At 38.0% G+C, this 27,967-nt stretch overlaps 1 protein-coding gene across 1 annotated transcript; it reads left to right on the plus strand.

The window, feature by feature from the left end:
• The first annotated feature begins 11,027 nt into the window (after positions 1 to 11,027).
• sparc (secreted protein, acidic, cysteine-rich (osteonectin)) lies at positions 11,028 to 27,956 on the plus strand. Its single transcript, XM_008420840.1, has 10 exons — positions 11,028 to 11,135; positions 19,614 to 19,679; positions 20,450 to 20,503; positions 21,620 to 21,704; positions 23,648 to 23,769; positions 24,359 to 24,479; positions 25,227 to 25,360; positions 25,923 to 26,071; positions 26,669 to 26,817; positions 27,461 to 27,956. Exons 2-10 carry the CDS (start codon positions 19,623 to 19,625, stop codon positions 27,487 to 27,489), a joined length of 900 nt encoding a protein of 299 aa, XP_008419062.1. The 5' UTR covers positions 11,028 to 11,135; positions 19,614 to 19,622; the 3' UTR covers positions 27,490 to 27,956.
• Positions 27,957 to 27,967: the final 11 nt, after the last annotated feature.

Here is a 27,967-nt window from a genome sequence, read left to right on the forward strand (position 1 = left end):
CTCCTAACACAACCTGCAGGAGACGTTTATCAAGCTAAGGTGTCAGCTTGAATCTACATTTCAACCACCAGGTAGCGCTGCGGGACAAATTCTCCAAGTGTTGGAAATGTTTTAATGAAAGAATGCCTCCCATTTAAAGCACATTAATTTGGAAGTTTATATGTGGAAGTTACAGTATCCTAAATTTAAAAAATAAGCTAGAGAATGGTTTAGATCCCACTACAAATATAGCAATTAATGTTCACAGTACCTTTTTCAGTGGGAGCCACTCAACATGAAATGATAATATAGAAGATCTAACCATGATGAATGGAGCAATCAAATCCAGATCCTTAATATCTGTTACCTCTGAGGGAACTGTCACCATAAAAGGTAACATTGGTACTGATAAAGGATTCAGCAGAAGAATAAAAGTCCAAATAAAGTGCAGCACTGCATGGTTCTGCTGTTTAAATAGATGATCACGCTGTCTGCACAGACAGCCAAGGAAAAGAACGGATTAGAGGGTGTAACCTTTAAGAAGCAAGAAAATATTGTTTTTTTATGTGTGCACCTGGCAGAGGTGGATTTATTCATGTTAGGACCAAGTTTTAAGACAAACAGAGGAGCCTCCCTCTCCGTCTCTTTGTCACTATTTTAGCCATTTTATTTTATTGAAAGCATTAATATTGCTTATCAGGACCTCTATCAGAAGTTTCTATAAAGTTAATTTAAGTTTATGGTTGTAATGTGGAAAAGTGAAAAATTCAAGGACAGATGTGGGGCATTTTTGTTTGGTTGGTTTTTGAAAGGATATTTAGTGTTTTAGACATATTAAGCTGCTTTATACCAAGCACATCTTGTAAGTATTTCACACACAATTAATGCTGAAATTAATAAATAAAGTCCATGCTGCACTTCTGTTCTTATAGCATCTGGGGGTCCCAGGCCTGCCATAGTTGAGTTTGCCACTTGATTCTGAGATGTCCCATCACTGGAGAAAAACATAAAGATAACCCATTAAATGCTTTTTGAACTATTATTTTCAGGTGATTTTAAATGACTGACCTAGTCCTGCTTGCTGTTTTACTTACAGGACTTTTTCTTTTTCTTTTTTTTTTGCTGAAGAAGAGCCTGATGACGTACTTATGGAAGCCATTGAGAAATTGTATGAAAAATGAATGATCATTTAAACAGGCCATCTACTGTTTACAGCCAATACAAAATGTTTTGCTGAGGCCTGACGTCTACAAACAGATAATCCTGTATAATTGACGCTTGCTCAGCCTTTGTGGAAATGTGGTGAACATGTTGAATCCTTTGTAGAGGCTGCAGTGGATGAAGAGTCCCTGGCTGGCCTCAGTCTGAACCAACCACTGAGGAGAACAGAGCTTCATTGTGTACAGCACAAACTCCACAGATAACAAGGTCGTCAGCACGTCACTGGGTTCCTCGTCTTACTCTCTTACGCACACAAATGTGGTGTCATTGTAATGCCTGTGGTAGCTTCTGATTTCCCAGGGAGAAGCTGTACCTTCAGCTTAAATATCTGAACGTCCTTGACGTCACTGAAACGTAAATTTTTCTGAATCTTGAGCAAGAGGTTCAAAACTAGAAGAGAAAAAAAGCTTCAGTTCACTTCACACGCAGTTTTAAATTGTTCCAACAGAAAACAAAAAGTTTAAAAACTGATGCTTTGAGCACAAAAATTGGCATGGACTCTGTTGAAGTTTGAAACTTCAGCAGAGGAGAAATTGCTAAAGAGTCGCTAACGTTTGTCAGTGACGTATTTAATGCATACGTCATATTGGGACAAGAAGTCCCAATATTGTATAATCAAATGAAATATAGAAAAATTTAAGGGGTAGTGACACTTTTGCAATGCACTGTACCTGTTCTAATGCTGATATTTTTGTATTTAGCACACACTACCCTCAGTTGACCAGTGGTGTAAGATTAAATCATGATATATGACTGCATATATGTGTCTCAGAGGTTGAGAAAAGGTGGCTCAGGGTGCAGTTCCAGCTGTCACATCCTGCCCTGCTTGCCAAAACCAACTCACCCATCACCAGAAGGTTACAGCCAGTCAGCGAAACGCGCAGCTTGATGGACAAGAGCAAACACTCAGTCGACTCTGCGGCTTTACGTCTTGGTGGGAGTCTCAGCTGTAGATCGCCTCACTGTTTGGTGGAACTTAATCATCCTGAGCTTGATGAAAGAAATTATTTATGGTTTAATATCTACTTCTTATTCATGGAGCTACCACCTTCTCTTTAGTTCAAAAGGCGAGATTTTTGAAAATACTTTGTCATCTAAATGAAGTTACCGTATTTTCCGCACTAGGCGCACGGGATTATAAGGCGCACCTTCAATTAATGGCCTATTTTAAAACGTATTTTCATATATAAGGCGCACGCTTCAGCTTGGGTTGCCAATTTGTTCCGTACTCTATTACACATCCACATTTGTAAAGAAGTGGTCCCGAGTACTTTATATAGTACTCGGGACATTGTTTCACTCACGGTGTTGGTGTTGCGATATTGTGCCCAACTGCTTTCTGGGTAACACAGACCAACCGACACGCTGCCGCTGCAGTCTCTGTCTCTCTTCCCCCGCCCCTCACCTCCCTGGCTTTAAATGTATTATCAAACTTTATTAACAAACCAGCGTTCTGACAACTATCCCAGTAAGCACTGCGCACTTCTTCTACGGGGAAAATGAAGTCGGCGGCTGTTTACCGTAGTTGCTAGATGTGTTGTGGCTCAATATTGGTCCATATATAAGGCGCACTGGATTATAAGGCGCACTGTCGGCTTTTGAGGAAATTGAAGGTTTTTAGGTGCGCCTTATAGTGCGGAAAATACGGTATTTTGTATTTGGTAGACTTATCGTTTATCTTTTCACCATAAACTGTTATAAATGAAGTATTGTCAGACTTTAATGTGCATTGTGTCCAGGCTATTATGTCTTGCTCATTCTTCTGCTATTTAGCAAAAATAAATAATTTTAATAATCAAACCTGACCTAAATAAGAAAAAGTCATTGTAATCACATATTTCAAACTTCAGTCCGTGATGACAGGCGACTGCAAAAGTTTAGATGTCTGACACACCTGAGTCAAATAATTATAATATTAAAAGTGTTTCTGTAGAATGTGACTGAAGTTCATGTTGACGATAATCTACACAATGTTGAGGGAATCCTAAAAACATCACAATGCCACATGGTATGTTTTCTTATCTTTCTTTTTGCTGCTTCATGCAGCTGTCTTGTTTTGACCTGTTTCAGATGCAGAGACTCCTTTGATTTGCATTCCAAAGATGAAAACCTTTTCCTAATCTGGAATCATCCATGAGAGCAGAGAAGAGGACGCAGACAATAACAGCTACATTACTAGAATTATGTCTGTCAAAATAACTCCTGAGATCATCATCAGCGAAATGTAAAATAAACACTTAAACAAAATCAATATGTAAAAGGGGAAAAAAAAGACCAATTTTGGAAGATAACATTTAAAGTTCATCTATTTTGAGAGTTTAAGGAGTCGTCTTATTTTTGCAGCTTTCCTTTGTTTTATTTATTCTGTTTTGCTTCAGATTTTGTTTTAGGGTTTTTTTTGCATACCAAGTCCTTCTCTCCTCATCCGTCTCTCTTTATTTGTGCGATCTATATGATCATTGGCTTCTAGTTGTAATTTTTTTATTTCCTAACATTTTTTATCTTTCATCTAGCCTTGGGGTTCCCCCGGAGGAGCTGGAAGAAGTGGCTGGGGAGAGGGAAGTCTGGGCCTCCCTTCTGAAGCTGCTGCCCCCGCGACCCGACCCCGGNGATGGATGGATGGATGGATGGATGGATGGATGGATGGATGGATGGATGGATGGATGGATGGATGGATGGATGGATGGATGGATGGATGGATGGATCTTTTATCTGCTTAAAATGCTTGTTTCTGACCTCACTTCTGTCCTCCAGCCTGTTTTTGGGTTTTTCATAAAATGTAGGCAATGGCCCACCCACAATGTTTTCTTCTCTTGAAAGGATGTTTATCTTTTGGCTAATCACTGTAAACAAGGTGAAGGTGGAAAGTTCAGGTACGGTTTGATGATAAAAAAAAGGCACAGTTTGATGAATCCACCTGTAAAGAGACAAAAACCTTCTTTTATTCTGTTTTATGTAAGAATGTTTTGACTGCAGCTTAGTGCCCGGTTTAGATGCTATGTGTTGGACATGGACCCAAGAGTGAAATGGGATTTTCTTCTGCAATTTTTGTACATTTTCATCAATTATCAACATGTGAGAATCTAAAGAAATATGTTTGAATAATCTAAATTGTAAGGAACTGTTGGGATCCCAGGAGCTGTTTTGGTAGCTTGAGTTCAGTCTTTGATTTTTGTGAGTTTATTTTTCCATATTCTTTCATTAAATCTTCAAATTCACTGGCCGGCTCCATCTCCTTCATTTGGGTCCTACAACAACCATCTACTGATCATGAACAACAAACAAACCCTTGAAATGTTTTCATCTCACTTGGGTTACAGTATCACCAGAGAAGAAACATCATTTTAAAAACAAAACATCTCTGTAGGAAAAGCAATGGTTTCACATAACCTGTGACAGAGTTGGTTCTGTGACATGCATCTCACTCACTTTGGGTCTGACTACTCAACCAACAGGAGGAAACTACCAATTAAAATAGAAAAATACACAGTGAATGTATTCTACCAAGACTTAAAAGCAGAAAATGCCAGTGGATTGTAGTTGCAGATCCCTGAACTACAGGCAGAAAATGGATGTCCTGAGTGAGACACTGCAGTTCAACTGTCCTGAAAGCAGAATGAATATGAAATTCAAATGCATGTTGGCGGCTTGTTTTCATGATGTTTTCAGGCTTTTCTTAGATGTTGCTGATATTCAGATACTAAAATGCCTTTTATCAACTGCATCTTTCTGTTTCTTTCCCTCCTGCTGCTTTGTCTCATCTTTGTGTAACAAGTAATGACGATATGCGTTTTCATATCTGAGGTGAAATTTCAGTAATTCACAACCAAATCATTGCATGAATACAAAAATAAAACAGACTAAAAACATTCATAATCAAATATCAAATTTACTTTTATTTTAAAAATGCAGGATCATTCTGGACATATGCTTATAGTTTTGTTCTCTTCAGCATAAATGTTCAAATTTTAGAACAAAGCAAGAATCTAAACACAGCAAAGAACTTCAAAGCTATTTTTTAACCTCTCTTCAGACCCACTGGCTCCTAGAACGATTTGCCACTAAACAGAGTTGCAGCCCTTTTCTGTTTAATAGATGTTTTGCCTTCAGTCACTCTGAGCCTGTTTCTTCTATTTCCCTTCCTGCTGCTCTTGCTAAACAAACGCACACAGAAATAAAGTCATATGTTAATGCTCTGAGTATTTTTGCTCATAGGAACATTCCTTGAGGTGTAAATGACATGTTTGCTTCTCAGTGCCTCAGATCAGTTGCATGAAAACAAACTAAAAATGAATTTAACATAGAAAACCGCAAAAATGAAGCAGCTTTAGAAAAAAAATCTTCATGATTTCAAGCTTGCTATCCAAGTAGATATATTTACCATCCAGTAAGGAGTTTGTAAAAATGTTATTCAGTTTTATATTCTACACCTGAATGAAGTAGAGACACTGTGAAGATGAAATGTAGCGACGTGTTTTGTTTTCAAAGGAGGTCTGGGATTTAGACGTTCCTGAAAACAGTCTGTCAGAGCCGCCGCACTTCCACCTGATGGAAGGTTTCAGGCTGTAATTACACCAACACAGAGGACTCCACAAGAGGAGTCCACCACAGGTTTCCAGGATTTGTAACGGACGCCCACAGTCAGGTTTCCAGAATCATCCTCAGAGGATCAGTTAGATCACAGGGTGTGGCTAGAAGAACTGGTCAGCATGCTTCACATCATCAAAACCACAAAACGTGTTTATGTTCTGGATTGTAGGAGCAAAAAAATGCATACAGGCAAGAACATCTAGCACTGAATACATTTTCTCAATGTTTTGAACCACCGGATTGTTAAATTTCAAACAGGTAACAAATAAACTGCAATCATATGAATGCAAACAGAAATGTGTACAGTGTCCAGATATGAAGCTGCTGCGCAAACTACAGAAAAACACCAGATTTTAGTTTTCTAGTCTTCATAGATTACAAGAGCTCTGGCTGAAACATTACATAGCCTCAAAGTTTGCAACACAATGCTATCAGAAATGGTGTGGAGGCAAAAAGACAGATTTAAAGGATGAATTTCAGAGTAAAATGTAGTTGATGTATCAACCAAAGAGCTAAACCAATGCTGTGAAACCCATCTCTTTACTCTCTTTTTTACTAAAAATAGGATAAGCATCACACACTCTGTTTGGACACATAAATCAATTTAATAAATTACTTTTTTTTTAGTTTATAGAAAAGTCAAGCTTAAATTAAAAAAACTACATGATTTTGAGAAAACAAGCCTTGTGGCCTTGTGCCGCCATCGTCCAGACTTTCTCCTTCCTACAAACTGAAATCAATCAGCCAGTCAGCATCTGGATCTGGGTGGCAAAGACAGAAAATAAAGAAAAAAAAATCATCAGACATTTTCAGCAGATGTTCCCAGTATGATCTCCCTGCTTCATCTGGTCTTCATTTTTCTCTAATTCATTTTCACTTTAAACTCACTGACGTGGCGAAGGAGTGCCTTTTCCTGCCTAATTGTGCTTCATACAGTTGTCTGAGCTGTCTTTTGCCTTGTGGCCACATTGCACCTCTAATCTTACTGACTAAACTGCTGAGATGCACTTAATCAAACAGCAGCAGGCAAAAAATAAAGCATAATTGCAGCATTTTGCCAAATCTCTTGTTAAGCAGTCATGCGCAGCTGCCACGTTTACATGAGAGGGTGAGGAGATGGCAAAGGGAGCAGGGTGTGAGAGGAGAGAAGGGAGAATAAAAGGCAATCAGAAAAGATGGGAGGAGAGAAGAGAGTCATGTTCTAACAACACCTCCTCTCCATCAGCAGCTGGATTTCCAGGCAGAATGGAAAACGCCACGTTGCATTGCAGCTTTCACCCCCTCCCTCACTTCATCCCGTCATCCTACTTCCTGATCCTGCAGCTGTTCTTCACATCTGCACTGGTCTGGTCTGGTCTGTGGGAACAGACAGGAGCAGCCCACAAAACTCCAACAGAGGAAATCAAACCAACAAATAAAACCCCTGAGCTCAGAGTGAGAGTCAGGGGAGATGTGTGGCTGTCCTTTTCAGACAGGTATTTGAACATTATTTTAATAAAATAACTGAGATGTGGAGAACTAATTGTTCCATAGACGGTGAGTTTAATAATAACTCCCCAGAGGGCTAAAAGTCTTCACTGAGTCATATGATTCCCATAAACATAAGCCTTCAGAGGCTTTGAAACAGAAACATAAAGATTTGTAATGCAAAATTAGAAAGTTAGGGCATTTTAATAATTATGGTGCCCAGATTGTCTAAAACAGAAACCCTGTTTTTGACTGGGAATTTTTACCCGGAACCGAATGTGTCTTCATTACTGGTTCATATTCCCAAATGCAAACCTCAACTTTATGGTGCATAAAAATGCTTACAAAGACTTCAGACACTTTCAGACACTTTTCTAGGCTGGGAAACATGGATTGTGGATCAGTAATCCACGTCTTTCTGTGAAGAACTGGAACAACGAGGAAAAGTATCCAGACTTTGTCAGCAACTAGTCTGCAGGGTTAACTTTCCCATCTGTGACGGCAAAAAAGAGCAGAAGGGATATCAGAGTGGGACTGCACTTTCAAGAACATATTTCTCCATGCATTGTTCTGCTATGCAATGAAACATCACAATCTGTCCGCATTCCTAAGGCTTTTCTGGATGGCTAATCTAATGTGTTTGTAAACAGCTAAACAAAGCTGAAGTTTAGTTCAAAACATCTGAATTAAATGAAGGGTTCATTACCAAGCTTCTGCAGAAATTTATCACATGCTAAGGTGGTCATTTAACTCAGCCAGCCCAAAGCAGAAGAACATTGACAGGACTTTTGCACCAACGCAGGTTGGTTTCCAGACGTGTTTTAGAACCGATGTTGTGTGTTTCCACAGACAAATAGGTTTCACAGCATCGTCTGTGTGTGTTTTTTTTTTTTTTTTCATTATTTGTGACATTCTCTGTGGTCTGGTCACCAGCTGGCAAAAAAAAAAAAAGCCGGTCAACTGAACAAAGAAACAACAAAGAAACAACAAAGAAACGTAGCAGCAAAGAATGCACAATGGTGTGTTGAGGAACAGCTGATTTTATTTTGGGCCAACTGGAGGACAGGAAAGCAGAGACGTGATGACATTTGTCTCACTGTTACGTTGCAGTCAGAGCTGGCGTTCAGTTGGAAGGTGTGGGGATTATTAAATTAAAAGAAGCAACATTCACAGTTCGGCTAGCTCTTCCATCTTGTTTTTATGAAAACAAGTTCTATGAATGTTCATAGAGGTATTTCTGAGTCATAGAGTGAATATGTTAATGCTTATGGAAAACTCAATAGAAAAGCTTCATGACTGGTCTTGTGTCAGAGTTTAGGATTGGACCTCTAACCCCTCAGAGTGGAAACACAGACACGTCGCTAATGTGCCGGCATCCCAGGAGCGTCTTGAAATTAGACCAATACAAAGCTTTCGTACACCCCCTCCCCACTGGATGAGGACCCCACTGAGCTGTACCAAACAAAACAGAATCAAAAAGAACATGGATTTTTCTTTTCAGAGTCATGCCACCCACTAGGATTTAACCAGCTTCGACAAACAATGCAGATTTTCCACACACTCCTCGATGCTTGGTTGTCTAATATTCCTCTCTTATTCGCATCATGGTTTTACCTACTTGATGACAAATTCAGCTTGGATCATTTAGGTAACACAACTCACAACAACTGTCAATTCAAGGCATTTTATGAAAACAACAGATCCAGTTAGTATTGATGAAAGAGGAAGAATGGATGTGTCTTGACCAGCAATTCTTTAAGTCCGGTCTGCTTAGTTCAGAGGTCAGCAGCCTTTACAATCATTTACTGCAATTTTTACCCTCTGTGCTACAAAGTGAAATTTGTCTGGATCTGCAGAACCCACACAAACCTTCGAAGAAGATAACTTAAATTTTGTAAATATCTTTAAGAAATGGATTTTTAAATGATTGATTTTGTGGAACCAAATTTTTACCTCTACTTTTAAACTGAGTGTCTAATATTTTTATAAAGCAAAGAAAAAAACATGCATTTGTATCCTTATAAAACAGGAAAACAGGAAAAAACAGTAAAGTAATTTCTTTTGGAAATTACTTGCAAAAATTATGCATTTATATTTATTTTTATATTTCATAAAACAACTGTTACAAATTGTGTTTTTTGGTGCCTGTAGCTAAAACACAGAAGAGTTTTATATTGTTCTTCCATTTTCTAAGCCCAATTTTCTTTAAAAGATTGCTGGTGCAGATCTCCAGCGGTCTTTGGGCAAGAAGCAGGGTTCAAACTGGGAGCCCATCACAGAGACACACAAATACACACACACACACACACACACACACACACCTTCATGCCAAAGGACAGAGATGTGCCATCATCTGTTGGGGCAGCAGCATCTGAGTCAGGGAAAGCGAAGCAACCTGATGAAGAAGGCCGTTTCCAACCTCGAGAGATGATGGTAAGAAAGGATTCTGTTAAATGACCATCATTGTGGACCAGCGGGAGCAACGTCTTCTTCAGACTGTTACACAACGTCAGAGTGTCTTCAGTCAGAGGTTTTTCAGAACCGATGTGAGACAGACCTGTACTATCAGGAGCTAAAACTCTGAAGAAACTTGTGTGAGTAACAACAATATTTAATTTACCTTTCTATTTTTTTTGTTCATTGCAAATTCTCTCAATCTCAGTTGACAGAATGAAGTGAAAAACAGTGTTTAAGTCTCACCACTGATTCTCAGTTTTGTTAAGGTCTGAACTTTGACTGGGGCTTCTAACCTTGTCATTACAGCTTTGCTTTTAAGACTTTGGGAAACTTTATACCAATTCTCCCCAGTATTTAACTCCTTCCATCTGGCTATTAGCTTTGATCAGCTTCCCTGTTCCTGATAAAGAAAAGCATGATTACAATGTTGCTGCCACCATGTTTTACTGTTTACTAACCAACGTCTTTCCTTTGTACATATATGGTTGGTGGCAAATTATAAAGGAGACTTCTGATAGCTTTCTTTATACAATTTTTATTTGTTCTTCCTAGTGCATTGCACAGAGTGTACTATGAATAGATATGTTAACAGATTCTCCAACCTGAGCTGTGCAACTCTGCAGCTCCTCCAGAGTTAACACAGATCTCTTTGTCTCGTTCTTATTTAAAATGCTGTATGAGATGGTCAGAGCTTATTATTCAATTTATACCCTAACTCATAAATTGAATACTAATGTTTTCACATTTTATTGCTAAAATAAATATCTTTATGAAACTGTTTTTTCCTGATGCTTTCCTCAGATGCCTTAACAAATCAATCCCTGAAAGCGACATGATGTGAAGCTATGAAAGATGACATTTCTGATGGATAAGCATCAACCAAACAAAACTGCTGTGAGCTGGAACAGACAGATGTGGAAGTACTGACGGTTTTGGGGTGTTATGTTGGTAAATGTAAATTGCAGCCTTCAACAGTTGCTCATATTTTCATATTTTGTGGATGTCCTCACAGCAGATAGCATGTTGTAACTTTAAAGCGGAGTTGTTTATTTTAATAATTCAGTTTTTTTTTCTGAGCCACTTTTAAGCGTTATGATTCATAGAAACTGAAGTAACTAAATGAAATTATTTTCTTATTGATAAAGCATGCTCAACCTCAGACATCTGTAAAGAAACTTAAGTGTATTTCTCAAGCCGGACTCTTGAACTTCAACCTGCCTAAGGGAGCAGAGTTTAGTTTCAAGCCCTTCCCACCAGCGCAGGAGGAGACTGGGAGGAGGCTGTGGGAGCAAGAGTTGTGTCCAGACTGGGACGTCCCACTGGAAATGTCTTCTGAGTGAACTGGTGAGGCAGTTAGATCTTCCCGGGGCCCCGCACACGGCTGACTTCTCTCCAAGCGTCCCTGCTCTGCAAAGCTGAAGGTAGGAGGTCTCACTCTGCCTCAGATTGATATTTCTCTTTATTTGAGCTCTGAGTTAAAGCTTTCTGCAACTTGTGGAACTATTTTAGCATTCAGCTGCAAAACTGCTCTTAAAGGTGAAGTTTGACCACTGATAGATGTGGGGAAATTTTGTTTTCATCATTGTAAGATTTAAGAAATCCTCTTCAAAAAAAGTTTCTGTTTTCCTAAAGCAGGTAGAATCTTTATTTCTATATTTGCCCACATTTACTTACTTTACAGTCCCAATTTAAAGTCTTTCTGATTAGACAAAACTTATTTCAAACTAACTTACGGTCTAGCATTTCATTTCAAACTGGAATGTGCTAAAAATGGCTTCTTTGTTGTTCAAACAGTTGCCAGAAAAATCATTCATTATATGAACACAGTCTGTGATTTGGGAGATTATTGACTGTGGAGCTATTGTGTGCCACATCGGCAACAGGAGGAGGAGGGGGGAGAGGAATTAGGACACTGGCATAGGGGAGGAGGGATGCAAACAAGTCTTTCTGAAGGTTAATTTTTGTTTTCCTTTCTTAGCTAATTTTATTCTTTACTTTAGTTTGATGCATTAAGTACCACGCTCTTTGTTGCTTTGAGATTTCCCAGTTTTGCAGAGGGTATCAAGTTCTGCTTGTGAAAAATGGGGAAAGAAAAGAGGGAGGGATAAAAAGGGATAACATTTCAGTTAAGCCAGGCAGAGAAATGGGAGCATTTCTCCAGATATCCCTCTCTTCTTCTTCCCTCCCTCCATCTCCTCTGTGACTCCATTCCTTGATTACTCCCATGTAAAGGAATGCGAGTTCCTGTGGTGATCAGTTACCAGCTGTTTGCTGTGAGTCAAAGCAGACACCTAAAAATCTTTTCCTTTGTCTTACAACCATGTAGAAACCTTCAGAAAGCCATTTTCATGCACAAGTCTAGTGTCAGACAAAAAATAGCTTCCCTAGTTTGGTTAGAAACATGATTTCTAGCTGATTTGTCAAGACTTTTATGGATCACGGCTCTTTATCTGAACTCTGAAAATCTGTCAGAAATGATTAAATATTTGACAATCACTGTTGTAGCTACATATATTAGAAGGTTTTGTAATAAAATGTGCATTACGTAGGTATCTGGCAATTTGATTAATGTTGCATTTAGTTAATAAGTAGTTGTACTACAAATGTTAACACCAAAACAAGCTACAATGGACTAAATTTTCCATGCCGCCAGAGAAATTTCCTCCCTTTTCTTCATTTAGAATCACTTCTTGTTTTCCTCTTTCGTCACACCTGTTTAAGATTTCTCTGAAGGCTCATTTAGAGGGAATAAAACACAGTAATGTGTTGGCATCAGTGAGAGCGAAGCCGAGCCTGAGTCTCTGGTGCCTAATTGTTGAGGTGGCAGGTCTGGGCTGAAGTGTTTGGAGGAGGAGGAAGGGAAGGAGGGAAGGAAGAAAGAAAGGGGAGGCGGCGTTGGAGCTAAGGATGCTGTGGAAAACTGATCCAGAAAAGCTGTAATCTCTTGACAGGAAGAAGGAGGACTATGGAGCTGTCTAGGCTGACGTGGAAAGGAAAAATCTGGATATTGTTCCTTTGAGAAGGAAAATAAGAGGAAAAACATAGCAGGCGTGAAGAATTAAGGCACAAAATGGAAATAGATCAGAGAATAATAGAGACTCATTTTTGTTTTGATCTGATTTCCTCAGAAAAATTCTAGGGCAAATTGCTAGAACTGTTTATTTCTATGTGTTTCGATGGGATTTGAACTACTAAGGTAGAACCTTTGTGCACATTTACTTCCAATCATAAGCACAACGAAAAAGACGAATTTATGTGTTTGTTTTATTTAAGTAACCTCTTAAAGACCAAAACGATTAAACTCCTAATAAAAATCTAACTTGCTCACAGAGATTTGACCGATGATTTATTTTGGGCAAGGGAGGCACAAACTGTCATGTATCAAAAATAATAACATTCAGTGAGTCAGAGACGGTCATTTTCTACAAAAGCATCTAGAAAATCACTGATCAAGCATTCATGGAATCACATTAAGGCTTTGAACCACAACTAACAACTTATTGCTATAAAAACTGTGAAGTGGTAGAAGAAAAGTCTGCTATGTATGCCTCGTCTCTCACAGATTCCAGACACAGGATTTGATCCGATTAGCTCCGGCGGGGGAAGGGAGAATCTGAGTTACAAAGAGGTCAGGTGACAAACAGCCTAGGCTAACAAAATCCTGACTTCTCTCTTCCACCTTCACACAGGTGCCTTTCATGAAAACTGCTCTTTGTCCAGGCGATTGAATGGGCATGCCAATAATCTCAAGGGAGGAAAATTGAATTTGTTAGTCACTGCAGGCTGCACCGTTTCATCTGCCTGAACCAGAAACATAAGATTTATGAAAAAAGAAAAAGGAAAACCAAAGAAAGAAATTTGTTGATGTAAGATATTTATAAAACAGTAACATATGAGATTTATGTTAAAATCAGTGAGTAACATTTACTTAAACATAACTTTTCCTATCAAAACCTTTAAGAATGGATAACAGAGTTTTGATTGCATTTGTTAGCCCTGCTTTAAACTCTGGAGACTGGTCACAAATGGGTCTTTCATCTTGACAAAGACTCAAGACCACACCAAGGCAACAGAGCAGTGGCCAAACAAAGATTACACTAAGGTCATGGAGGGATCCATCTTACAGACAATCCTTGGATGAACCTGACCCTCCAAGTTACCCAGCAGCAGCATAAAAACTCCAAAGGATTTAAAGAGTTTCTTTGAGGACAAAAGCTCTCCTGAGATCCACCCAAACCTGGGGACCAGCAACTAGAAGTGTCTCAGTGTTGTGCATGTCAACAAATGTTGTTTTCTTTTAAGCATTTGTTCTGCACGTTCTCTGAATTGTATTCTTTCTTAACAATATAAAACTGATAATTTCTCCTTAAGAGAGCAAACATACAAATTGAGCGGGGACCAAATTCTTCTTGCAGCAGTTTCAACCTCATTAACTGTTCCTCAAATTAATTGCCAGACACTTGATAATGCAATGTTACCCTTCTTACATGTCTTGATAGACTTTCAAGCACCTGTTTGACCTGCTTAACCTCTTTGATCTGTTTGCCCCTTAAAACCCATCCAGATGGTGGTGGATGGCATAAAAGATGCCATCCCTGTTCTGGTTTGGTCAGTCAGACAGACAGACAGACAGACAGACAGACAGACAGACAGACAGACAGACAGACAGACAGACAGACAGACAGGGTCTTATATGTAGGAATTTCACCCGCCAGGTTTGGCAGAGTACAAATAAAGAGCGAGCAACATCATATAAAAGAAATCAACCACTAGACTGCAAATTACTGGAGATGTTTTCAGGTTTAAATCTAAGCTCTGTCTGTTTATGTCATAGAAATGCAAGTCAACCATCGTACACTCCTTATATTTTAACAGTATTTCTGTAATTTATCCCATCCACCTCCTGGGCTTGGTGCAGACACAGGAAATCACTTTTCATTCTGAGAGATTTTGCAAATATTTCTCTGTTCCCAGTGTTGTTTGTCCAGACTGTTTGCTGTCACACAGACTGTTTATCCTCCAAAACCTGCCTGTTATGTCACAGAGGAGGGTGAGAACGAATTCCTCCAAAGCTCCAGTGGAAAAAGCAACAGATATTACTGCAAAACTAGAGGAGAAATGTGAATTGGTGACAGTTCAAGCTCCAGCTGTTTTCCTCCAAAGCAAGTTTACACTTGCTTACCTAACTAACCCAAATTAAATAGATTTGTGGGGAGAAGGGGCCCCTTTATGAGCCTGAAGTTTCCCTTTTAGCCTCAGTCCTGTTTGATTATGAGAGCAGCTTTCCAAATAAAATTATTTGTTTTGCTGTTATGTCAGTTAGTCCCGCCTTCTCCATCCCGACTCTCCAACTAAACAGGAATCTTTTAAAACTAAATAACGAGTACATCAGGCCTTTCCAAATCAAATATTGATGCCACACACTTTAGAGATGACACCATATCTGTTTTCTCCCATCCAGAGTTCGTTTTGATATTTTTTTCTTATTCATATCTGCCAATGAGTTCTCCTTCGCCAGAAGCTTTTTGTTAGCTCTGCTTTTTCAAAGGCACATTTGTGAAGGTTGTTTGGACACAGCATCTGTGTCCCTGCCAACGTTTCTGTAATTTTCCACCTCTAAGCTTTAGGTTTTGACTTCCTGGCTTGGTATTTATGGACCTTCTCAAACAGCAGGCTCTCGCTTTAAACACTTTGCTTTATAGTGATAAAGGTGCATTAGAAGTTCTGTATAGCAAACTTTTGGTTAAACCAAGAACCAATATAAATCTTTAAGAACAACAGTCAGGACAACACTGGTAACCAACCTGCAGGTTTTAGGTCTTATAAATGACAGTTTTGAATTTATTGTTGATATTTCTTTCTAATCCACGCCTTGTCAGAATTATGTACACAACTGGTGCTGAAAGCTCATTTTCATTTTCATTAAGCACAAGCAAGAGAGAGCAAAAGTGTGTAAGGCAATAATTTTAAAGTGGTGCTCAATATTTTAACTACAATTTCTTATTGAGTAGCTTATGGCGGAAAATGTTTGAAGGTATAATACAATTAGTATAGTCAGCTACTGGCATTATAATGTTAGTTTTACCATCTTAGTTATAGATTTCAGACTTTATTTGGAGATTTTTTTTTCTTTAATACGAGGCCAAAAGCAGACATACAGACTGAAACTTGTATTTATTCATTTTTATAGTAAATAGCATTAGCAACCATGGTTTAAAGGTCACAGCTGAGTGGCTTCGCCTTATTTTATTTCCAGTGGCTTTAAGTCTTAATTGAGAGAAAGTTGACTAAAAGCTGTTTTGGTTGTTTTTAAATTAGTTTTTTGAATGTTTGAGAAGGACCCAAACACAGGACTTAAGCAGGATGAAGGTGAACAGTGGTTTAACAAAATAAAAATTCATGATTGTGTTTATTTTGAGTTTATTGAGCTTAAAAAGCTGTTATTGTTTTTTAAGGTGCTTTGGGTGTAACTGGTTGTAAATGGCTGTTGTTCTTGTGGTGGTTGAGGGATGATGGTTGTAGTAGTAACTGCTGTGCATTTTGTAAACATATTATTATTATTATTATTATTATTATTATTATTATTATTATTATTATTATTATTATTATTATTATTATTATTATTATTATTTACATCCACGTTCAGTAATTTGGAGATTAGATATGAAGGCATCATATAGTTGCTGTTGCAGAAAGACTCTGCTGTCTTTTCTGCTGTCTCTAGGTGCAACTCACTCCCAGAAAAGAATTCAAATTAAACCCAAAGCAAACATGCCTGTCAGACACAGCTGAGTGTGTTTGCAGAACAGCGTAGCAAACCTCTCTTGTTTAAATGTCAGAATAATTTCACTCTACTGGAAGGTTTGTCAGACAACAGATTACAGGAATGCAAACGAAATATTACTCCTTTCACTGCATGTGTCTGAACATGTCCATCCCACATCATGAAGAAACTGCAGATAATGTCTTTGCTTTGTGAAGCAAAGTTGAATTTTCCAATTGAAGACATTAAACCTGAAGCTAATTACTCTAGAATTGGTTGAAAAAAGCCTAAACTTTATTCCTCTTCCGTCTGCTGAGATCTGTCTGTGTTACTGCTACTGTTGCTGCATAAAAATAATTTTAAACCAGCTAAAGAAAACAATACCAAAAGAAAAGAAAGGCAGTTTGTCTATGTTTTTACATTTTTATTTACTAAAAGCAGTTCAGACTTTGATTTTTACACTTGGCCTCTGCTAACATGAGTCTTTGGTGCCTAACAGACTTTTTTGGATGTTTGGGAGAAACAGTTGATTACATGGAGCTGAAGAAGGGAAGAACCTACGCAGAAAGAGAGGAAGACTAAGCAATGCAAGACTCCATTACCAAACAAAGGAACCTTTATTTCTTCTGCATCAAGAGAAGTTCTTCATTGAGTTTCAAACAACGAATGCTCAGACAGGACGCTCGAGGGGAGAAACAGATTCTCACACAAAGACTTTTCTCATGGCAGCTAAAACAGAAAATATACACTATGCTCTCTTTAATTAATAAAGTAATCAGCAGATTCTGTTCAATAATAATACTGTAGTCATAGATTTTTTAAAAAAGTCTGAAATTTAGGTTTGATGATACATTTTGTGGTGAAAAGGCAAAAAACTGTAAACCGGATAACAACCAGTTACCATGCTTAAGAATAGGGCGTCTCTTTGTGTTTTGTGCAGAAAATCCATCTGAAAGATCAGATTCAGCATAAATTGAGTGAAATTGTTGATAGACGTCTAATTTATGTTGTAATTATCAAGGAATTGGGATAATACACAAACAATTGCAGTCAGAATATCTTTAGAAGATGAAGCAAAGACAAAAAGTTTAGTTTAAACTGTCTTTTAAACAAATTATGTATGTTTAAAAAGTTGTAACAGAATAGTGTTGTTCTTTCAAAAAAAAATTAATAAACATTTCAGTTTCTATAATTTTGTAAAAAAAAAAAAAAATGTAGCAAATGATAAAACTAACTGAAATCTCATACACGTGTTAATGAACATTTGTTTAGGTGGCTTATATTTTAATTCCATAACCGTATTATTACAGGTACTACTTGTATTTTTTCTTACACATATTAATACAAAGGAAAATTCAGAAAAGCTGTTGGAAGTTGTTATTTTGAAGCTGAGAGCTGAGTGGAAGAAGTTAGGAATGAAAACATGTTGCCTCAGTTCGAGGGAAAATGTTGACACTGCACATAAAGACAGGAGCCTGTTAACACGTCATAAATGTCAGCACAGTCTGTGTGCAGAAACATTTCTGAGGCTTAATTTGACACATTCAGTAGCTACTATATGCTCTGATTAATGCTGCATAATGCAAAAATCCTCTTTGAACCCATGAGATTATTTTCTGATGAAGGTCCTGAAACAAAGGCGTAACCACAGACCGTTATAACACTGTTTATTGTGTTGTTGTGGGTTGTTTAAAAATTGACAGGTGTCATGAGATTTATGCAGTGCATATATATGTTTGGAGACATTTAAGCTTCAGTGTCTCATTTAATACTGCAATTTGTTATAATTGCAATAAGAAAAGTTATTTTAAATAAATGTTACAAGCAGATTAAAACCAAACAACATGATTCAAGCATGTTTTGACTTTATTTTTGTGTTTAATAGACAGCATGTATATAATATATCTTAAGCTTCAATGAACATCCTCATGTGTGACATTATCTGCAGTAATTCTTAATCAGCTCACCCCACCCCCGAACTGTGTCGCTAGTTTCTTTTTAGCAGGCTCAGTTTTTCAAATGGTTTCCATATGTGTGTTCAAAATCACTTGTGATTCCCTAGAAACCTGTTTGAATCCTCTCTGTTTGCACATTTAATGTGATTTTCAGTTAGCCAATGCTTATTTGGGGTTTCCACTGTGTGTGTTTTTCATTGATTTTTTTTTTTTCATTTTAAAAGTAAATAATATTCTCTAAAATAAAACCCAATGTAAAAACAATACTTTTTTGTGATTACCAAACTAGATGACACATTATGATTATACATGAATATAGTAGGGAAACAGACTGACTGAATATGGAAAACACTGGTATGTGGCTCAAGGTTAAAATACTACTTGATATTTTGCAAAAATCCATATTTGTAAAGTCTGGACTCACATAATACGTGATGTGTTCTCAATGTGTTTCAGAAAGGTGGTTTGGGGATCTTTAATCTTTCTTTCTTTCTTTAAGAAAGAAAGAAAGAAAGGAAGAAAGAAAGAAAGAAAGAAAGAAAGAAAGAAAGAAAGAAAGAAAGAAAGAAAGAAAGAAAGAAAGAAAGAAAGAAAGGTGACAAAAAATTTCAAAACTGAACATAGACATGACATGACAGACCACACTCTTAGATTTAAAGTCCTGATTGCCCTAAAACAACCAAGAAGTACCCAGAATTTCTGACATTGTTTATAATGTGTTGCTTTTGATCAGATTCTAGAGTGTAACATTGATTCTGGGTTTTTCAAATAGTAATAAGACATAAACTCAATCAGAATCTGCTTGCTATCTTACATCTTACATTTTATTTTTAGTGTCAAAACTCCTTCTATCAGGAAACTCATCAGATCTTCTGTCATCTGACCTCTTTAGCTGCACAGGTCATTAGATCAGGAATGACCTGTGCAGCTCTATACTTTATAAACTAAGATGTTGAAGTTGTTGAAATTTGGATTCACACAAAAACTCTGAGAAGTTTATCCCTAGTGAATGCACACCAACTACTGAAAACAACATCTGGAACAAATAAAGAAGTGGAACTGCAAATGTTTACACAAATATATTAAGGCTTGATGGGATCTGTCATTCTAAAGCATCTCCTACAGTCTTTAATTTGATGACAAGCAGAAAATTTGAATTGTTTCTCTCTCTTTCCGTACAGTCTTTGAAGATGAGGGTGTGGATCGTCTTCCTCCTGTGCCTGGCTGGCCACGCCATTGCTGCTCCTGTGAGTTCAAGTCTATGTGGCCATTTCTAGTCCTTTTGTGAACATTTTCCCTTCTTGGTTCCATTCAGCTTATTTACATAGTGCCATTTCAGAATAAATTACAATTACAATCATTTAAATTCAATCGCACACATTTCAATTGATTGTAGTTCTCCAACAGTGCATTAAGCTCAGTTAATTACTGAAATATAAACTGTAATTTCTATGTCAATGGAAATTAAAAAGTTAATAGCAAAAGAGGTAGAAAGATTTGTTGACAGCAGCTTTATGTCAGCTGATGTTCTCCTTCGAAAAGGTATTGAAGCCAAACAAAATGGCAGACTAGATGTAGCTTCTATGGGGAGAAAAATCTGAGAGAAAAAATAGAAATAACAGTTTAAATAACTGCAATTAATGTAAATAGAAAAGTAGTAGAAGAATGAGAGGAAATGTGGTCGTAAGCATGTAGCAGCATAACAGGCATAGCTCAGGATAACCTAACGCCTTACAATGAGGTCTGAGAGGCAGAGCCAGGAAGAACCGTCTTTCCGATCTCACTGTTCTCCATGACGTCTTCTTTCCCGTGATCACCCCTCATTGTTTAATAGACTTCCTCTGTAGTTCTGACTGTGGGTGTGCTTTCCCATGTAAAGTTTGTTTGGGTTAACCATTTTTCCAAGGCCAATTCCTCCCCTGAGAGTTGCTCTGCTGTCTCGTTCACATATTAAATCTTTCATTGTGTGGACAAAATGTGTGTCTGTAATCAGATCATTCCTGCTTTTGTGTTGCAGGCTGAGGAGGAGCCAGTTGTGGAGGAGCTGGTTACTGAAGACCCAACTGTTGAGGTCAGTCCAGATGATTTGTTGTTTTTTTTTCTGCAAGACCAATTTATTTCTTCTTCAGTGGATTTCATTCACTCTACCTTGAAAAAAACCCTATAATTTTATTTCAATATTTCAGGAAAGCCCCTGAGAGAACCGCAGAAATTCTCTCAAGCACAGAAAATGACTTGTCATTATAGTGATAGTTAATTCCTTAGTGGGGTTTCTCTGCAAAACACAACAATAGCAACATCAGTGAGAGGGAAATAATGAACAACTAACTTACATAAACTAACATCTCATTTGTCCTGATTCTGTGAACTGGAATAAACTTTTAAATACTTTTTTTCTCCTGAGACATTTCTTCTGTTAGGCATCTGTGATGTGTTTTCCACCACACAGCTGTTCTTAAATTTGATCTGTGACAGAGCTTTGGGTTTTTTAGATCTGAAGACAGAGAACCATTTCAGACTTGTAAAAGCTGTGAACTTTTGTGTGAATATTAGCAGATAACTAACCTGCTGTAATTAAGTCTTTAATGGACTTTAACCACCAAGTAAAACAGCAGAAAGTTGAGTTTGTGTTGCTATTAACCAGATGAGGCATTAAAGTAAAAACTGCAGCTTTCAATCTTTCTGCCAGAATTGCACCTCAAAACACTTTTACTTGTCAATAAGGAAAATTTGCATCATGTTCAGTAATTGTCCTTATTGTAAGAAAATACCAGCTTCAACAGCATAATATGTCTTTAGCGGCACTGGATTTTAGACAAATTTATTCAAAAGAAAATCTTGGGCTTTCATGTGAACGTTTTATGGTTTCCTGCTCCAGAGGTCCAGCGGGACCAGCGATCCCACAGCTGTTAATTTTAGCCACTGGTTAAGTTAGCCAGGAAACCATTAGGTTTGTTTTCTTTTTTGGCCTGACCACATGTGGATCCAGCTGCTTTTTATTGCTGGATCTTCTGGTCTCTCAGACGCCGTCGGCCTTCAGGGAGCACTGGTGATGTTTCAAGCCTATTTGAAGGCAAACAATGAGTAGTTTGAGGAAACCATGGAGAGATGAATCTGAAACTAGATGTTTCAAAAGATCATTGATCATCTGTTCAAAGTCTGACCTCTGACATATGCTGCGTTCCAGGAACCAGAGGTGGGAACCAACCCAGTGCAGGTGGAGGTTGGAGAGTTTGATGAAGCCATCGATGTCGAAGATGTTGTTGTTGAGAGTAAGTTTGTGACTTGTTAATACAGGAAGGTTGGTTTTCTAAACCATAAACATCTCTTGCTTCAGCAGGAAGCCAAACCCTCTAAAACTAACTCTAAATGTTTGGAACCAAGTTCACACCTAACGCAAATAAAGCATAAACGTAGTGTAAACAAGGTTTGGGAGTTTTTAAGCATAGTCCAATTCTCCACATGAAGGGTTTAAAATATAGAAAATAAGAATAAATAAGATAAATAAGATAAATAAGAAATAAGAAAGTATGCATGATTATACTTTTGTGCAAACATATCTAAGAGGATTAATTTTGACCCAAAAGGCTGTTTCAATGATTTTTGTCTGCAGCAGCAGCCTTCTTTGATAAACAACCTTAAAATATTTCAGCTGCATTCTGGCGACTGGGTGCAGCTATACAGAGGTTTCAGGGTTTGCTCAAGCTGGCACACTAAGCAGACATAATGACAGACTGCCTCGTTCTGCATGCAGATGCCTGTGATTATATGTTCCACCCAGCTTAAAGAGGCAATTCAACCACAGAAAACTCAATAAGCAGCAAAAGTCGAAGACTGGAGAGCCTGCAGGCTGTTTAAAATCGTTCAGGGCATTTTAAAGAGCATACTTCACATTTTTTGCACTTTCTCTTTTCCAGTTGTGTTCAAGTATGTAGCTCATGATCACTTTTTTGTTTGTTTTCATGTCCAAGGTTGAGAAATATGTTTAAAAATCATTAAGGACTGAAAGTAAGTGCAATGTAGCCAAAACTAGCTGAACAGCACAGATGTTAGGTTTCAAACACAAACCATAAGCATCTGGTCATAACACAATGGGCCTTGCAAGACAAAAGTCGTGACAGCAAAGCATAAAGCTCAAAATTTACTTAAAAAATTTAACAATTAAATTATGATTTATTTACTAAAGAGAAGAAAGTTAAAAATAGCTGAATTACAGACTGACACAATAGCAGCAATTAAAAACTCAAGAAGTGTGGCAATATTTGGACAGACATTGTAATCAGTGACCAGCATTAGTTCACATCAGACCCATTTCTCCAAACATCTGTCACCAAAATTATTTTTATGAGGGACACATTCATTCATTTTGTAACCCTCACTTTTTTCCACAAAGTAGTCAGCATCTCAAGCTCTGAAGTCTGTCAACATTTTGTTTTCAACATGTCCTTTGGCCCTTAAAGTTTTTCAAGCTAATGCTCCAAAGCCAGTGGTTGTAGGGGAAGTAAATACTTGATGCTTCTTCAGCTAATTGAAAGAAAATTTCTTCTGGGTGATCTGCTTGATGACTCTGCTCAAGTTGCCAATTGCAGCTGTGGCATAAACTGTACTGTGTCAGATTTCCTCAGCTTTAGGTTGTTCCTTCCCTCAAGTCCAAGATTCCAGCTATTTCATAATCCAAAGGGGAAAATGTGGAGACTGTTTTTCTGGAGAGAAATTTGTCTTCCCAGCCCAGGTTTTTTCCAAAGAGCTCATCTGTGTTTCCTGTCTGGCTGCTGTTCATTACATCCCTGTTCAGCTGGAATTTGTCATAACCATTGGATATTTTTCTATTAAAAGTAATTTTTTCTCAAATAAACAATATATTCTGTTTAATAATGTGAAAGATTTCCACATGGATCAGACAGAGATGCCACATTATTATATAATTGTGGAAGAGTCTTACTGTGTAAGTGGGAAAATGCTATTTTTGCTTCAGAAAAGTAGAATTGAAAAGTGTTTATCTAGTTTGAACAACAATGGATAATAACTTTCACAAGTTTCAAACTTTTGGTTCACTGATTCAGTAATTTGAACTGGGATAGAAATCAAAACGCACAAACAGCAGAAACTAAAGTAATAATTAAGAGCCTAAAATATCGAACAAATTTGCTGAAGCTATTTTGTTTTTTACAAAATTGTGTCCTTAACTTCTGCATTAATTTGTTTTTTCTTGTAGATCCTTGCTTGAACTACCACTGCAAGAAGGGCAAGGTGTGTGAGGTCGATGACAGCAACACCCCCATGTGTGTGTGCCAGGACCCCTCCACCTGCCCTGCTGTCGAAGGAGAGTTTGAGCATGTGAGTTAAAACGAAACCTGTCTATCACAATACATACATGATATCTAGTCAACATGAGGTAACAAACCCTTTTTGTAAAGAAAGCAAGTAAACATTACACATTCTGATTTTACCCATTGTTCCCCCGCTTTCTCACCAAGAGTCAACTTCCTTTTGTTTGGGTAAAAAAAGAAAAACTATAAAAAACAAATAATTTCCACCAAATGCAGAGAACAAGAAGGGCATTAAACAAGCCGCATATATTATTAATGTATAACCTTTGCCAAAAGTGCAACACTTAGTCTTCTCCTATAGGATTTCACAAGTTTGGGACATACAGCATCTCGATGAACTTAAAAAAGAAAATCAGAATAATTAAAAATGCTTCAGTTAAATATATTTTTAAAGACCTTTTTCTAGAAGCTATTGGGCACCATATAATTCTGCGCTGCATAAACGTATCCAAATCTAAGATGGATTTTTTTTTCTGAACTTCTCAGTTTGAAAGGGATCAAAAACAATTGTGTCTCTAATACATTTGTCTCTAATAAAATTATCATGTGTTTTATAAACTGCTGCATTTTTACTTGAGTTGTTTTTTTGTTTCCAGGTCTGCGGCACCGACAACAAGACCTACGATTCCTCCTGCCACTTCTTTGCCACCAAGTGCGCACTGGAGGGAACCAAGAAGGGCCACAAGCTGCACCTGGACTACATTGGACCCTGCAAATGTGAGTGCTTGACCTCTTCCAAGACTGTGTAACATATTATAATGCAACACTCTCTGCAATGTATAACTCAAGAGGATCTTAGTTAACAAAGGAAAAGCAAACTTTAAGTAGAATTTGTGCCTCTTTCTCTTGTGCCGCTTTGTGAATTGAACTAATATTTGTTTTGACACCCTGCTGCTTACATATGCAGCGTAGTTCCCTCTCACATGTATGGAAAAAGTGAAGGAGCTGAAGCCGAGCTCGGCTCTTACATCAGACTCTCAGAATACTGCCTCTTCTCATGTCTGCACTGTCTGCTGAGATTGATGTGTGGGTTGGACTGTCATGTCGGATCCTGCGGTCTCTGTCCAGACACGCTGGCTGCATTTCTTCGTCTGTTCTCTCTGAACTTGACACATGCAGCTCAGGGAGATGAGTCAGGACTGCGGGGTTCGGACGGAGATCACGGCACATCTCAGTTTACAAGACGAAAACAGTATTCAGTCTGCGGCATAGTTGAGGATAAACAGATCTGAATCATATTAAATAGATAAACATGAGCTCTGGGGTAAGATTAAGAAAAAAACCAACATTTGTCTTTAATCCGTCTGACTGAAGACAGATGCAGTTTGAAGTTTGCAAAACTTGTAAAATACTTTGTCTTATAAGAATAGTTATCCTTAAGTCATCAAACAAGATGTTAAGCATATGCTTTAAAGTTTACGTTAATTATTTGTATTAAATGATGACTTTATTTCCTCCGTGCAGACATCGAGGCCTGCCTGGACAACGAGCTGAGCGAGTTCCCTCTCCGCATGAGGGACTGGCTGAAGAACGTTCTGGTGACTCTGTACGAGCGCGATGAGGACAACAACATGCTGACCGAGAAGCAGAAGCTTAGGGTGAGAAAATGCACATTAAAAGATGTGCATGAGTGCTTTTCTTCTTTTCAGCCATTGTGACAAACTGTTCTTGATCAAAAGCCTGTAACTCACTAAATAGCTGGAATCAACAAAAATGTGACACTGTCACATGTTTGAAAGGGTATAAAATACTGACCTGCTGCATAAGTAGTTGCTAACATACTTAAAGAAATTTTAATTTTGAGATTTTATACATAAAGACTAATTGCTCTCCTACCCTGAATTGTATTGATCTCTCCTGAATCTATTCTTAGTTTAGCCTTTAGAGAGTTTATCTCAAAATAATGACCCTCCAAGCTGTTGTTGCTCTGATATTGTAACTAAGTTCATTCTTGATGTGCTGCATCAGGATGTTAAAGAAATGAAGAGATGCAGGCAGATGGCTTACTGTAGTGATGTTTGATTTGCTTTTAAATGAGGGGATAGAAAAATAACTGAATTTCCTAACATCTCACGTTGCTCTTTAAAATAAGTTTTAAATAACTCATTAATTTTCCATTGTGAATCTCGGATATAAAACCACACCTGTCCTGTTTTTCAGGTGAAGAAGATCTTTGAGAACGAGAAGAGGCTGCAGGCCGGTGAGCACTCACTGGACCTCCTGGCCCGTGACTTCGAGAAGAACTACAACATGTACATCTTCCCCGTCCACTGGCAGTTCGGCCAGCTTGACCAGCACCCCGTCGACGGGTAAGGATGTGGGAAACATGCTGATGGGACGTGTTTGGAGACCTACTTGGCTCCTTCAACTATGCTGCAGTAGCACTGATACACTTAGCACCTCTCAATATAGAAAAAAATGAATGTATCCAATATTGATATGGTTGCTTTGTGCAGCAAATTTAAGTTAATGTTTCCATTATTACCTTCATCCAGGAGTATTTTAGTGTTTTTGGAAAATTCTGTCTCCTATTGGTTGGAGGAAATGTAAGTGGAGCTGAAGTTAGCTTCCTGTGGGTGACTGGAGTTTGTTATGCAGACTGTTTGGAGCTGGAGATACGCAGCTGTTCTACTGAACTGAAATGAGGGCATTCAGGCGGCTGATCAAGATGCTTTTCTTTAGAGCTACAAGTTCCTCCAGTTTTGGGTTTGCTTTTGGATCCCCATGAAGGAATTTCAAAGAGCATTTGTGGAGAGGAATGTCTTGGTTTCACTGCTGAATGTTCAATGACTGTATTGAAGGGGAAAATATACAAAGTGTATCCAAGTATCATTTCTGCCCTGGTGTTATTGAGTCACGTTTTTACTCTATGAAACATGATTAATGCTGTTTTTGTTTTCCATCAGATACCTGACCCACTCGGAGCTCGCCCCGCTGCGCGCTCCCCTCATTCCCATGGAGCATTGCACCACTCGCTTCTTCGAGGCGTGTGATGCCGACAGCGACAAATACATCGCCCTGGAGGAGTGGGCTTCCTGCTTCGGCCTCAAAGAGCGTGAGTGACAATTGGTGGACAAAACGCTCCTGTTTAATTTTTTATATTAATTATATTTCATTTAAAGACAGCAAAGGTACCTTTAACCTCAAGGTTAAACACAACAGATTCCACACTGCCATTATTTATTACAAATCCAGGTAGCACAACTTTTCAATCGTGTTAATTTCTGGGTTTTGACTAGGCCATTGCAACGCCTTGATTCTTTTTTCACAGCCAGTAGAGTTTGAGAAAGAACTCTCGAGTTTATTGTCATTTCTCTGAACATTGCCTGGTCTGACCTGGATCAGGAGGATCTGCTGGCACCTCATGGAAGATTGGCAGCTGTCTTTAAGTGTTTTCACAAGCAGATAATCTTTTGAGTGATGGACTTCAAATTATTTTTAAGTGACCTTATAACTGTTCTCAGAATGGTGGACAACAACAGTTGCTTATTAAAGATGATTGCTGATGGTTTTCCTGCTTAGCAGTGTGTTAACTTACCCCAATTTGCCACAGCAGCAAACTGCTAAGAGTCATTCTTTTAGAGAGGAGATCACACTGATTACAACATATTGATCAAGTGCATTTACTGATCAGGACATGGCTGCCACATCTTGTCATCACACTCTAACTCATTAATATGTTTTCTTTGTGTTTGCAGAGGATGTGGACAAAGACCTCATCATCTAAGTTCCTCTAATGGGCAGCAACAGTTTGAGAGAAACTTCTAGTCGCTACTAACCGGACAAGGTGCTGATGATCCATAAGTTAATAAAGAGAATGCAATTAAGGTGCTAACTGCAAGTTTTGTGTTACTTTCCTATTATTAATTATCTTTTCTAGCTATACCACTAAAAAAAAACTTTCCAAAACTATAAAAGTTCACAGTCTGCAATAACATCACGTGTTTGTGAACATTTCAATTCTTTTGTTTGTTTTTTAACAAAAACCCAGTAAGGTAAAAACTAAAGACCTCTGATGTAAATTTACATTGACATTATTATATGCTGTCTGTTCCATGATGTGTTCAGGGCTTCTTTTTTTTTATTTGGGACCAGTTGAGACCAGAAGAATGAAACTGTAAAGTCAAAAATAAAGTTTCTAAATAAATGCTCCCTCTGCTTGCTTCCTACTAAACTTACTGCTCAGTTTTTGCACTCTTTTGGTG

Source organism: Poecilia reticulata, linkage group LG10 (assembly GCF_000633615.1).
Source record: "Poecilia reticulata strain Guanapo linkage group LG10, Guppy_female_1.0+MT, whole genome shotgun sequence".
Classification (NCBI taxonomy): Eukaryota; Metazoa; Chordata; class Actinopteri; order Cyprinodontiformes; family Poeciliidae; genus Poecilia; species Poecilia reticulata.

Excerpts from the sequence above, each read along its gene's own strand:
- sparc (XM_008420840.1), top strand. The coding sequence starts at position 19,623 with ATGAGGGTGTGGATCGTCTTCCTCCTGTGCCTGGCTGGCCACGCCATT. Across the intron at positions 21,705-23,647 it reads CGAAGATGTTGTTGTTGAGA|ATCCTTGCTTGAACTACCAC; the intron begins GTAAGTTTGTGA and ends TTTTTCTTGTAG. Across the intron at positions 26,072-26,668 it reads GACCAGCACCCCGTCGACGG|ATACCTGACCCACTCGGAGC; the intron begins GTAAGGATGTGG and ends GTTTTCCATCAG.